Source organism: Littorina saxatilis, linkage group LG13 (assembly GCF_037325665.1).
Source record: "Littorina saxatilis isolate snail1 linkage group LG13, US_GU_Lsax_2.0, whole genome shotgun sequence".
In the NCBI taxonomy this organism is placed as follows: domain Eukaryota; kingdom Metazoa; phylum Mollusca; class Gastropoda; order Littorinimorpha; family Littorinidae; genus Littorina; species Littorina saxatilis.
Genome location: NC_090257.1, coordinates 20,842,434 through 20,856,996, shown reverse-complemented (window position 1 = coordinate 20,856,996; position 14,563 = coordinate 20,842,434). Strand labels below are relative to the sequence as shown.

The 14,563-nt window shown below is 41.8% G+C and overlaps 1 protein-coding gene and 1 long non-coding RNA gene across 2 annotated transcripts in view; one reads left to right on the top strand and one right to left on the bottom strand.

The window, feature by feature from the left end:
* The window catches only part of LOC138983857 (uncharacterized), a 196,321-nt gene that overhangs the window by 101,284 nt on the left and 80,474 nt on the right, over window positions 1-14,563 (bottom strand). The window lies entirely within an intron of this gene.
* On the top strand, window positions 84-14,464 carry LOC138983836 (cytochrome P450 2B4-like). The gene is made up of 6 exons (XM_070357172.1): window positions 84-713; window positions 2,541-2,727; window positions 3,555-4,079; window positions 5,756-5,859; window positions 6,282-6,618; window positions 10,611-14,464. Exons 1-6 carry the CDS (start codon window positions 555-557, stop codon window positions 10,790-10,792), a joined length of 1,494 nt encoding a protein of 497 aa, XP_070213273.1. The 5' UTR covers window positions 84-554; the 3' UTR covers window positions 10,793-14,464.

Sequence of the window (14,563 nt, the reverse complement as noted above, 5' to 3'; positions counted from 1 at the left end):
GGGTGTGTGTGCGTGCATGCATAATACGACACACTCAAATGTAAAAATCAAATACAATGCAAAACAAAACAAGAGAATAAACAAACACAGTTTATTCTCTCGATCAAATATGGTAGATGGAAGAGAAAAAAAGACAGGATGAAAAGAGAATGGAGGGAGAAAGGGAGGGAAGAGCTGTTTCTGTATCTTATTTATTTGTTGACATAAGAGCCCCGTACTTATGTTTTGTCAGGAAAATGTAAGATTTGGGTATATTTTGCTAAATAGAGGGAGGCAACTGAGTACAGCAAAACGACCCAAAACAATCAATTGTAGTACACAATTGTATGCATCTTATTAACCGAACTGTCTTTTGTGCCGTAGCCATAGGTAGAACGACGAGTGGACCGCATTGACCGAAAGTGCTTCCCGTCTATATACCACTACTGTAACAAACCAAAGGTTTTGTAACGAGTAATTTCCCTTACATAAGGAAATCGAAAGAACAGAGAATCTCGGTGCGCTGTAGTGTGAGTGTGTGCATTGTCTAGCAGCCAGCAAGATCTCCGTTGACAATGCTGCAGCTTGATTCCACGACGTTCCTGATTTTCCTTATTGTGTTTCTGTCGCTGTGGTTCCTTTTTCGAAGACGAGCTGGAAGACTACCATGTCCTTTACCCCCCGGCCCACCCTACCCTCTTCCTGTGCTGGGGCATCTCTACCTCATGTCAAAGGTAACGATCGAGTGTGACGGGCACGTTAAAGTGTACAGTTTAGCAAATATATATATTGTACTTGGCTGCTGCAAATTAACACTCAATCGTTTGTTGATTTTTCTTGTGTCTGTTTCTCTTTTCGACTTGTTTGTGGAGGATTAGGCGCTTGGAATGTTGCCGTAGCTCCCTCACACAACCACTCCCCCCCCCCCCCCCCTCTGTAGTAGAACCGCCCTTTTAAAACCCCACAATTTCAGACCCCCCCACCCCACCCCACCCCGCCCCGCCCCCTGTTGGGACCTTCATTATCCAGATTTTCTTTTCATAACCTCTGTAAATTATATAAATACCTCCATTTTAAGACTTTATAATTTAAACCAACTGGACCATATTGACAGCTCATATATTTTTTTGCTGAAAGTGTGTGTGATAAAATAAGAAATAATGTTGATCAATTGTACATACAGTTTGCAAAAGCAAATGTGCAAAAATGTACATTTAGCAATAGCAGAGACATATATATGTACATGTCTCTCACTCTGGCAATAGAGTTGCACCAGTTTGGAACTCACTATCTCACAACTTAAACGGCTACTACAGATTCAAGAACCAACTGCATGACACAGAAATATTTATGAAATCAAGTTTGTATGAATACGATGAGTGACCATTGTCACACAAGTTACAAATAATGCATGCAATACAGACCAATGTATCTATACGTTGTTGAACTAATGATGGGACGTATAAAGGCCGCGAGGCCTATCGCATTCAATGAGTGTCCCTATACCGATACCTACCTATACCTAAGACTCCTTCCTTTTTAAGACCTGATTTTTTCAGATTATTAATCGGAAGTCTTTAAGAGGGTAGTTCCACTGTATTTTGTACTTGGCTGCTGCAAATGATACTCAATCATGTGTTGAATTTTTTTTTGTCTGTTTCTCTTTGCGACTCGGGGGGGGGGGGGGGGGGGGGGTGACCGGAATTAGGCACTTGGAATGTTGCCCCCCTTTATTCAAACACAGGTTCAACGTATGGGCTGCGACACAAATTCCAGTATGAAACTGAAAGGTAGCTATAGCATCTGATATTATATATGTAAGTACAACATTTACTCCAGGTGCATAGAGACAGCTGTCTGAGCTGATTACAACTACAAGAAATTAATGCTAGTCATATGCTATGTTCCTCAAAATTGCTGCTTGTCTGTGAATGCATGTTTCAGAAAGACATTTGAGGAAGATATATCAGGTACTGTATTTAGTGCTCTGTGTAAAGAATGTTTGCAGGGTTAACAGATATATAAAGTAGAACCTCTGATGAGAAGTCGCCTCCCAATAATGGTCATCCCCCCCCCCCTCCCCTTTGTCTGTTATTTTGAAAAGTTTATGTGCTGTTATCTATAGGACATCTGCACTGTAACAGTGCAATGACACTTTCGGCTGGTCCCAAGGGTGTCCTGTTATTGCAGGTACCACTGTATGTGCAAGTGAGGCTGATGGGGGTCTATGTCGACCAAAAGAGTGGGATTCCCTGTAGGTGGAGTTCCTGTATACAGGGAATCCCACAGGGTGGAGTTTTTCAATAAAACTTGCAAACCATACTCGAATTTCTAAGAAATATCAAAAAAGATTGAAAAACATCAAATTCTACCGATGTCGCCAAGCATCACGTGACTTTCAGCGATATCAGCGACACGCTACAGGAACTAAATCCTGTGGTATTCCCTGTATACAGGGAATCCCCCTCCAGGAACTCCACCTACAGGGAATCCCACTCTTTTGGTCGACATAGACCCCATCAGCGCAAGTAATAGCACTGATAAATTTTACTTCTGTGCAGGATCCTCGAGAAAAGTTCAAGGCATGGAGGAGGCAGTACGGGGACATTTTCAGCCTTCACCTTGGTCCCCATGTGCTGATCGTGATCAGTTCGTACCAGCTTCTGAAGGAGGCGTTTGTGAAGCATGGCGACATCTTTTCTCACCGTCCCGACATGTACGTCCTGGATCATATTGGGAAAAAGAAAGGTACGTAGGCCCTACTTTGCCCTGTGTTGATGGGCTACTTTGTAAAATGCATGTTCTAGGAGTTGAGCAGTAATCATTGTAGGGACGAAAGTTCCTAGAAGAAAACAAAAAGAATTCCTGATTTGAAAAATTGTTCCCAAACAAATTGCCTGAGTTTCCACAAATGCAAGTAGAAAAATGAAAAAGGACCTCTTAAATGTAAGGATCATCGGAAGCCTGTTTGTGCTCATTTTAGACAATTTGTCAATTATGAACTTACATCACTGTTATTATTGCCAATTTTTCGACTTCGAAGCTGAGCGAATGAACGGCTTCCTGACGAGTGGACGTAAACTGATAGAACTATTAAGATAAGTTTTGTGTGAATATTTGTTTGTCTGTTCACTTAAAAGACCGTTGGGTCGAAATATCTGTGAATGTATTGTTTTGTCAATAACAAACGTTCCAACAACCTACCTTTCTTGGTTTTTTATTCTGAATTTTGGAAGGTTGGCAGTCTCTTTGTTTTTGGATAAATTCTCTGAAGTTTTGGAGGTCTTAAAAAGAGGTGGCACTGTATTATAGTATAAGGTCAGAATGTTCTACAATACTGTCAACATTTGTAAGGCCGTAAAAAATCTCTCCTAATGGTAGAATCAAATATGCTATGTGCCAAAATATTGACATAAATGAAATAGAAGTCACTTTTTTTTTATTGAGTGACCACAGTGCATGTCTATAAAGACTTTCGATTGGTACCTTGGGTTGCCGTTAAAGACAGGTATGACTGTACATGTACTGTGAAAATGTGCAGGTGCATGATCATGCAGCTTTGCTTTCATCTGCAGGTGTCATCCTATCATCGGGTGAGCGGTGGAAGGAGCAACGCAAAGTGGCTTTGGAGATTCTGCGAGAGTTTGGTCTGGGCAAGAACATCTTAGCAGAGAAGATTCAAGAGGAAGTTAAGGAGTACCTGAAAGGCTTGGAGACGGAAAACAGTGCAGCATTCAACCCATCTCACCTCACCCACCACTGTATAGCTAACATCATCTGCTCCATTGTTTTTGGGAGACGCTACGACTTTGATGACCCTCATTTCTTAAAGTGCATGGACAAGCTAGAAAGCAACATGAAGGATGTTGGTGGGGATGCCGCCATCTTGAATTTCATGCCCTACCTTCGTTTCTTGCCTGGCGACCTTTTTCACATGAAGAGAGTCGACAGAAATGCTGCATTTATCGACGCTTTCTGCAAAGATGCGTACACTGAGCATTTGAAGGATTATGATGAGAACTGTGTCAAGGATTTCATCAGTGGCTACATTCGGGAAATGAAAAGGAAAGACGCTGCCGATGAAGAGACAACGATAAATGGTTTGTATTAATTTTTTCTCATGCTACAGTGGCACCTGTGATGTGAGCCCCCTCTGATGAAAGGACACCTCCCAATAGGGACACTGATGGTTTTCTATTGTTTTGTTATCTTGACCAAAATATTACCTGTCTTGAAAGGTCACCTGCAATTGCAAGGACAGCAGGGCCGGACTAGGCGAAGAGGAGGGGGGGGGTTGCCAGTGGTGGCCCAGGGGGATGTCCCCCCTGGCGGCAGGGGCGGATCAGTTCATTTTATGACTGGTTTTTTTTAAAAGTATATTGTGAAGATATGGGTGTGAAGGCGCGAAGCGCCGAGCCGACGGCACAAAGCGCCTAGCTTGCTAGGGGGGTCCGGGGGCATGCCCCCCCGGAAAATTTTGAAAAAAAGGATGCAAAATGGTGCAATCTGGTGCATTCTGAGGATGATCATTACCAGTTTCAGGCAGCAGATTTTGTCACTGATTAATACCCCAAAAATTGAAACTCAATGTAAAATAAAGAAATGCATACCTCATTCAATATTTTTATTTTTTGGCTGGGGGGGGGGGGGGGTCCGGAAACCCTAGAACCCACCCCCCCCTCGTTGTGGGGGTCAGGGGGCGAAGCCCCCTGAAGCTGACGGGTAGGTCATATTCTGAGATAGGAAAATGGTCGCTCCTTGCATGAAACGGCATAAAATAAGCAATAATAAAAAAAAAATTAAATAAGTAAGGTACATGTTTAGGCTAGGGGGGGGGGTTGCGCAACCCCCATAACCCCCCGGTAGTCCGGCCCTGGACAGTTTTGGCTGATGTTAAGTTGTCATTTCATCGCATTTGCAAGTGTCCCAGTATCTCTTTTTAAGTGGTTCTTCATTTAATTTTTGTTTTAAACTTTCTTTCTTTTGTTTTCTTTTCTTTCTTTTTCTTTTCTTACATACTTTTTAACCTTACTTACTTACCGTATTTGACGGACTACAAGCCGCGACTTTTTTTAAAAAAAATCGCATTGCGGCTTATAAAAAAATGCGGCTAAAACGTTACCTAAACTTAAATCGCATTCACCTAATGGAAGTCGCCGCGGATTTTCATTTCGCTCGATTAGCGATTACCGGTACTCTATTAGCTCTCTACTCAAGACTCGGCGCTTTTCTCTTTCTTTCGCGAATCTTCGTTTGTCAACAAGTCGTCGTGACAAGATAGCGTACAGAGAAACACCGGATGTATCAGGATCTCGCGCGCGCGAGATTTCGTTTTTTTGTGTCTCGCGATAGTTGGAGGAGCGAGAGCCGCCATGTTGTGTTTTCGTCTGCTCGAAATGTGCGCAAAAGTCGTAAATCATCCCAAAAAAGCTTATTCTGGGCGGGACTACATGTGTGTGTTGGTTACAAATTGTGTGTGTGATATTTTTCTTCAAACTTTTTCACTTTTCTGCTTTGTTTCACTTGTTTATTCTCGGAGCCGATTTCGCCAAATACCGTACTTTCGTTTGCCAGCCTGTTTTGATTGATTGACACGATCTGATTATATTTTTTTCGACGGCGGCTAATATAGTGACGCGGCCTATACGTGGCTCGTCCCAATTTTTTTGTTAAAAGTCGGGGGTGCGGCTTATAAAACGGTGCGTCTTGTAATCCGTCAAATACGGTACTTACTTACTTACTTACTTACCTCCTCCCTTCCTTGTATGCATTTCAGAGGAGAACCTTCTACAGGTGATAGGCGACCTGTTTGCAGCAGGAATGGAAACCACGGCAACCACACTGTGCTGGGCCATTATCTACTTTCTGCATTACCCCTGGGTAAGATATACTTAGTAGATAAATAGTGGACAGTACTACTAAGATATATGCAGAGGTTCTACATGCACAATATTTTAACTCTTCCTGTGCCAGTCAGCGCTAGGTTTTTACGAACAGCTGATGACAGGCATATTTCATAAGAGATAAAAAGACAAATGGAAGGTGTCCTTTTATTTGAGAGGTGTCTCCTCATCAGAGGGGCCTCACATTGCAGGTACAACTGTACAGCCAAAAACGCACAGTAGAGTTTGAAAACATAATGGCAGAATGAGAAACATCTGATCAGTCATTGTTTTGCAGGGCGTAGGGTTGTTCATGGATCTTTCAATTTCAAAACATTGGTAGAATACCAGACTTGCAAGTCAGCTTGCTGCCTGTATTTTCACAAATTCTTGAAAATGTTCCGCACTGTTTTTCTACAGGTTCAAGAGAAGTGCTACCAAGAAATTCAGGAAAAGGTTGGATCGGGAAGGTTGCCGGGTCTACAAGACAAGCTCAGCCTCCCCTACGTTGAAGCCACAGCCATGGAAATCCTCAGAACGTCGAACATCGTTCCGTTTGGTGTTCAGCACACTGTGTCGGAAGATGTGGTGTTCCACGAATACTTCATTCCGAAGAACGCCATCATCCTTCCTCTGATGGATTCTGTGCTGTCTGATCCTGAGATCTGGGGCGACCCAGAGTCCTTTCGACCCGAGAGGTTTTTGGATGAAGATGGCAAGTGTACACGACCAGAAGAGTTCATACCGTTCTCTCTCGGTGAGTGTGGTCAGATTTGCTGTTCAGTATCTCGCGGTTGAAAGTTTTCCTCAGGAAATCAAGAATTCCTAATTTGAAAGCTTGCTCCCCCCGTTTTAAGACCTTGATGTGTTACATTTTCCTTTCATAACCTCTGCAAACGTAACTCCATTTTAAGACTCCCTCGTTTTTTAGACCTGACTTTCTTAGATTTATGGAGGTCTTAAAATGGTGGTTACACTGTTTTCCATTTGTGACCCTCCACCACGAAATGAGTCGCATGTCACCTCGCGCGGTTCTGCGCTAGGCTTAATATAAGTCCGGGGAGTGTCTGGTAACAGTGTTTGGGTCACCTTAGTCACAGGCTTATAACTCAAACAATGTTTGCTCTTTTCTAAAACGGTTTTCACCACTGGATAGAGCATAAAAACTCTTTAGAAAAATGTAAAAATATGAAAATCATGCAAAGGTGACATGCGACTCATTCCGTGGTGGAGGGTCACATTTGTGATTTCGCCAGTTAGTGTGTATACTTTAAACACTGACATTCTCACATATATTTACACCAATACTATTCAGTGGTCATGCATACACACATCGTAAGCATTTTAAACAGTGTGCACACATAGTGGACATATCAGGCGGGGATATAGCTCAGTTGGTGTCGCGCTGGATTTGTATTCAGTTGGCCGCTGTCAGCGTGAGTTCGATCCCAGGTTCGGCGGAAATTTATTTCACAGAGTCAACTTTGTGTGCAGACTCTCTTCGGTGTCCAAACCTCCCCCCGTGTACACTACATTGGGTGTGCACGTTAAAGATCCCACGATTGACAAAAGGGTCTTTCCTGGCAAAATTGCTTAGGCACAGTTAATAATTGTCTACCTATACCCGTGTGACTTGGAATAATAGGCCGTGAAAGGTAAATATGCGCCGAAATGGCTGCAATCTACTGGCCGTATAAAATTTCATCTCACACGGCATCACTGCAGAGCGCCTAGAACTGTACCCACGGAATATGCGCGATATAAGACTCATTGATTGATTGATATCACACAGTGTGCATACATGCACCCGCCACAGCCAGACATGCACATTTTATGGTTTAAATTCATAATTTTGAAGCCAGCATCCGTGTTATTTACAAACAATAAGTAAATAACCTTTGCATTACATTTCTTAGAGATGGCTTTGGGAAAATCTGCTTTGTCATTAGCCTCGATGTTTGTGTATGCATTCCTGCTTATCCTGAGGTGAAGAATTTCTCTCTTGCATTGCACATGTCAACGGGTTTACTTTCTGTCGCCGTCATGCTTTTCGTATCTGTCTGCACATTGAATACCTTTGTCTATCAACGCCTTCCCTGCCCTTTGTATATTAATTAATTTGTCTTTTTCTCACCTGCATGCGGTCATACCACAGGGTTCCGTTTACTTGTGTGCCGATCTGAAAATGATCTGTAGGAATTCCTTTTTAGTGCCAAAATGACTTACCACTGCGCCACCCTATGCACAGTTTGTATTTGGACTGACAAAAAAGCAACCGCGCACACCAAGCTAATAACACGTACACACGCATGCACACATGCACACACACTAGCATGCACACACACTAGCACGCACGCATGCACAAGAGTGCACGCACACACACACACACACACACACACACGCGCATGCACACACACACACACACGCGCGCATGCACACACACTAGCATGCACAAGAGTGCACGCGCACGCATGCACAAGAGTGCACACGCACGCATGCACAAGAGTGCACGCACACACATACACACACACACAATCACACACACACACTCAATCACACACACACACACACACACACACACACACACACACAATTTGGTAACTTGATAAAGTAGCAAATCCTAAGCTCATTTGACACCAGACTTCACAAATTATTTGCTTTGGACAACAAGAAATTCAGGGGCGGGGGAGGGAGGGGGGGGGTATGCCTCTGGACCACCTTGGCAATTACTTGGCCCTGCACATCTTCCACTATGTCCCATCTGAATTTGGTTCAGAGGGTAAAATTACCCATAGCCTTTTTATCCCAGACTGAACCCTGATACAGTCTGTACCACCTTTATTAGTCTCTCCTCCACACCCTCCTTTCTTGTTGCTCTCTCTTTGCACTTAGCCACCTTCACATTCCAGTGTCTGTGGTCACTTGGTAATTATGTTTCAGTTTGTAAGCTGTCCAATGTCTCTCATCACAAATTGGCCCAGTACAAAAGTGTCGAAAGCTAAGTCAGCAACATTGTGTTGAGCTGTCAGTGAGTTGCGATTTGATGTGTGCTGTTGTGCTCAACTGTCACAGCACTAAGAGCAGTTCACTAGGTTCGGCCCTATAGTCTGAAGGGGAGGTGTCAGGGATGGGATTTAAATGCAGATCCACGCTACTTGCACTTTTGTTGTCAATCTAAACGCATGAAAAAAGTCTGAGGTGTCCAAATTATAGAAAGTTCTTAGCTTTAGGGGGTTCCACTTTTTTCTCTCCATATTTTTCCACAAATGTCTTTGATGACGTCATATCCAGCTTTTTGCAAAAGTTGAGGCCACACTGTGGTGACGTCATTTTGTATTCAAATTAATTTTATTGACATTTTGGTCAAGCAGTCTTCAACGAAGCCCAGACTATAGGATTGCATGTCAGCTTGAAATCTGACAAATGAATGAATGAGTTTAGTCATTAAAAATTTCTAATTACAATTAACATTTTAGAAATCGATCCAAAAATTATATTATCTTATTCTTTATCATTTCCTGATTCCAAAAACATATAGATATGTTGTGTAAGGATTAAAAACAAGCTGAAAAAGTCAAGTAAACACAGAAAAGCGCGCTTTCCTATTAAGCACTGTATGCTACTGCGCTATCACATCAAGCGATCAGCTACATTTTCCAGGTGAATCATAGTGTGTCAGCGCTTTCAGTCTTGGTCGCGGGGTATCCACGAAGCATGGTCTTCCTGAAATGCAGTGTATTCAGTATCATTCTGGGAGTTTGACAGGTTGACTAAATATATTAATTTGCTTCACGCGACTTGTTTCTTTACATTTAGTCAAGTTTTGACTAATGTTTTAACATAGAAGGGGAATCGAGACGAGGGTCGTGGTGTATGTGTGTGTGTGTGTCTGTCTGTCTGTCTGTGCGTGTGTGTGTGTAGAGCGATTCAGACTAAACTACTGGACCGATCTTTATGAAATTTGACATGAGAGTTACTGGGAATTATATCCCCGGACGGTTTTTTCATTTTTTCGATAAATGTCTTTCATGACGTCATATCCGGCTTTTTGTAAAAGTTGAGGCGGCACTGTCACACCCTCATTTTTCAAACAAATTGATTGAAATTTTGGCAAAGCAATCTTCGACGAAGGCCGGACTTCAGTATTGCATTTCAGCGTGGTGGCTTAAAAATTAATTGATGACTTTGGTCATTAAAAATCTGAAAATTGTAAAAAAAAAATAATAAAAAAAAACCGATCCAAATTTACGTTCATCTTATTCTTCATCATTTCCTGATTCCAAAAACATATAAATATGTTATATTTGGATTAAAAACAAGCTCTGAAAATTAAAAATATAAAAATTATGATCAAAATTAAATTTTCGAAATCAATTTAAAAACACTTTCATCTTAATACTTATTCCTTGTCGGTTCCTGATTCCAAAAACATATAGATATGATATGTTTGGATTAAAAACACGCTCAGAAAGTTAAAACGAAGAGAGGTACAGAAAAGCGTGCTATCCTTCTCAGCGCAACTACTAGCCCGCTCTTCTTGTCAATTTCACTGCTTTTGCCACGAGCGGTGGACTGACGATGCTACGAGTATACGGTCTTGCTGAAAAATTGCAGTGCGTTCAGTTTCATTCGGTGAGTTCGACAGCTTGACTAAATGTTGTATTTTTGCCTTACGCGACTTGTTTTCTAGTAAAGTCACATCCTTGTGGAGATGGAACTTAATGTTGCCTTCTTATGCTTCTTCTTTAGGTCGGCGTATGTGTCTGGGAGAATCTCTGGCCAGGATGGAGTTGTTCCTTTTCTTGTCGGCAATGGTACAGCGCTTCATCTTCTTGCCGCCTGAGGATGGAGAGCTGCCATCTTTACAAGGCATGCTGGGAACAACGCTTTGTCCGCCGCAGTTCAGAGTTCGCGCTGTACCAAGAAAGTGATGTGATTTGATTGTCCGATGATGTTGTTGTCAGTTTGGTAGAGGTTATGTGTACTTCAGTTGTGATAGAAATGTGTGTTGACATAAACCTGGATTTCTAAGTAGAGCGAGTTGGTGAGTAAGTGGGTGATTGAGTGTGTGTGTGTGTGTGTGTGTGTGTGTGTGTGTGTGTGTGTGTGTGAGTGAGTGAGTGAGTGAGTGAGTGAGTGAGTGAGAAAGAGAGAGAGTGAGTGGGTGTGTGTGTGTGTGAGGGAGTGAGTGAGCGTGCATGCGTTTGTGCGTGCATGTGTGTGTGTGTGTGTGTACGTACGTACGTGCGTGTGTGTGTACATGCGTGTGTGTGTCTATGTGTTTTAGGGAGATTGAGTGTTTGTGTGTGAGGGAGAGAAGAAAGTGTTGGTTGTTTAGTGTTAAGGAGGAAGAGAGAGAAGGGGGATATAGAGAATATGTGGGGGTGTGCTTGCGAGAGCGTAATGTAAAGAGAAAGTGACAACTCTGTTGCAAATCCAAGTTGTTTAGCTCGCATAGTGAAATCTCACGGGATGAATTTACACCTGTTGCCTCTCATGCTACACCCAGGGATCATGTTTTTATCACTATACTTACTTATTGCCTTTGTATACCTTTTTCACTCTGAGTGAGACCATTAATCTCTTTGTGTAAAAAGGGCTTGGTGTAAAAAGAAAAAAATATCATTTGTCAGTGGGCGTAGTACATGTACATGTACCCTACTTTTGGGACTATAAGGCGCTGTTATACAGGGCGCAACCCCCACTTTTGAGGTAAAATGGAGAAAAAACATCACATTAGGCGCTTCCGGCACATCAAAGGAAGAACACAGAGTGGAAATATTTGTGCTCTGTGTGTGGGGCCAGATCAAAGGCAGGTCCATTGTGATAGCTGGGTGGCCTTGTTTATAGACACTGACCTTCTTCCCCGGGGTCAATGACCCAGTTTTAGCTATGAGAGGTGGTTCCCCTTTCATATCTGAGAGAGGAAACACTTCCTGCACCGGGGTCAGTGACCCAGTTTAACCTATGGGGTTGATGTCTTGAGAGGAAACTTGTCCAGGGTAGTACCTAGTAGCTGAAACATACATTATCACAAGTTGTTTGACTGGTACTCAGGCGGTCTGTATGATGTCTGAGATGAAACTTGGCCAGGGATTTCTAATTTAACAACACATAGGGCGCTTCCCTTCAATAAGCGGCAGGGGTCAAGATTGAGAAAAAAAGTTGCGCCTTATAGTGGGTATTTAGTTCTTTCACCCAGTAGACAATCTTCTGCTTTTGCCCATGGTCTCAGTGACGGACAATTAGCTGTTATTTACGGCAGCCAAACGGTTCAGGAATTAAGGTTAACCAAGGCAGCTGATTGGCTGGTCAGAACATGCACCTGAATATTTATGGTTAACCTGTCTGTCAGTATGCCTTTTGAATTGGAAGTAATTGTGATTCAGTGGTGTATATATATATATAATGTGAGGGCCCTCTGATGGGAGGACACCTCTGAATAAAAGACAGCTTTTGCTGTGCATTAGTATATTTTCTGACCAAAAGTTACCTGTTATGAAAGGACACCTGCAATCTACAGACATAAAGGTGTGCACTGGAACCTCCCTTTTTAGACCCCTCGGTTTAAGTCAGATTCCCTCCTTTTTAAGACCCTGTTTTCTCAGATATTCTGTTCATAACCTGTCAATTTACCCCTATTTTAAGACTCCGTCCTTTTTAAGACCTGATTTTCTCAGATTTTTGAAGGCTTTAAAAGGGGGACTTCCACTGTATTGTCATTACATTTAGTCAAGTTTTGACTGAATGTTTTAACATAGACGGGGAATCGAGATGAGGGTTGTGGTGTGTGTGTGTGTGTGTGTATAGAGCGATTCAGAGAAACTACTGGACCAATCTTCAAGAAACTTTACATGGGAGTTCCTGGGTATGATATTCCCAGATGTATTTTTCATTTTTTGGATAAATGTCTTTGATGACGTCATATCCGGCTTTTTGTAAAAGTTGAGGCAGCACTGTCACGCTCTCATTTTTCAACCAGATTGGTTGAAATTTTGGTCAAGTAATCTTTGACGAAGCCCGGACTTTGGTATTGCATTTCAGCTTGGAGGCATAAAAATTGATTAATGAGTTTGCTCATTGAAGTTGTCATTAAAATCGATTTTTCGCAAACAGATTTAAAATTGATTGCATTGTATTCCTCATCTTCTCATGAATTCAAAAGTATATAGATATGTCGTGTTTACTCTAAAAATATGCTAAGAATGAAAGGAAATAGGTTCAGTAAGTACTATGGACGCGTGACCCGTCTCGGTCTTCGGTATGGCTAGCCGAGACTATCTGAATGTAGTCTCGGCAATGATTGGTTAGTGCATGGTGTTGATCTTGACTAAATGTTTTTATATCGCTTCACGCGACTTGTTTTGTTTCTTCTTTTAGGATCACCACTGTAAGCTTTTCGCTTGTTGTTGATTCTCAACATGCTCATTATATATATATATATATTATATCTATGAATTGTTGAGTAAAACACTGTTTAAACCAAGCTGTACAGACACGTATTTTAGTTGGCCACAAGAGTGTCCTCTTTATCTTATCACACTATTCACAGATATGACTATACTACTGTACTTGTAAAATCAGAATTACCTGAAAGGTGTGCTGTATATACTGTTTCTGTAAGATACTGTTTTGAGACAAGCTGTTGTCAACAACATTTCATCGAAGAACGCTGAAGAAGAAGAAGTCAACAACATTTACCTGTCATGAAATTGAAAGGACACTGCAATCTATGAACATTTTTGGATGGTCACAAGAGTGTCCTCCTATCACAGCCCCATCAGGTATGACTGTATAACTTGAAAGATGTACACTGTACTAGCTGTCGCTGTTGCATACTTTTGAGACATTTCAATGTTTAATTTCTGCTGTACGTTTATCCTTATACCTCCCAGGCCTGGGAAGGATACACCTTTCGTCGTAAATACGACGAAGTCCTTTTCTAATTGTGTAAGAAAAGAGCCTCCGTGTGCCCTTAAACATGCTTAAAACGCAAAATTGTCCCGTCAGTACGCCCAAATCACTTTTACTCATTCCCAGGCCTGACCTCCCCTTTACCCACATCACGGCTTTGAAGCGAGTAGTGTTTGACCATAACAAATCTTAGTTTGGTGTTATTTTTAAATTGGGATTACAGTACAATTAATGTACTGTGGACTTCTGAAGATCAAAATCATACTGAAAAAATGTGTCCAAAATTGCGTCTTGGAGAGCATGCATCAATTTGTTTAACCTGCAGATGATCGATCCAGAAGAGATTTGTACCTGAAACCAACTTTAATGACTTTACTGAGGTAAAACAAAACCAGTTAACATTAAACGTTTTAAGGAGAATGTGATATTGTCATTTTCTTGTCTTCTTTTTACTAAAAGAAAACCTTTTTGTTGTTGGATCTTCAAAGGGACTGTGGAATGAGTTGCTTGCAGTTAATTATCGTTGTTCCAGGGGGTAGGGAGGGGTGTGGATAAGACATTGCTTGGCATGATATGGGCATGCAAGCACTTGTTTTTTTGTGTTTGTATGATTAAATGATGTACATGTATGCAATTTACATCAGTTGTAGAATAGTTTGAGTCAATCAAATAAACAACATAAGTCATTATCTCTTTTGTTGCTGTTGTTGTTGTTTGTGGTGTGTTGGTGTTGTTGTTGTTGGTGGTGGTGGTGGTGTTGGTGGTCTGTGTGTGTGTGTGTAAGCAAA

Excerpts from the sequence above, each read along its gene's own strand:
- LOC138983836 (XM_070357172.1), top strand. The coding sequence starts at position 555 with ATGCTGCAGCTTGATTCCACGACGTTCCTGATTTTCCTTATTGTGTTT. Across the intron at positions 714-2,540 it reads ATCTCTACCTCATGTCAAAG|GATCCTCGAGAAAAGTTCAA; the intron begins GTAACGATCGAG and ends ACTTCTGTGCAG. Across the intron at positions 6,619-10,610 it reads GTTCATACCGTTCTCTCTCG|GTCGGCGTATGTGTCTGGGA; the intron begins GTGAGTGTGGTC and ends CTTCTTCTTTAG.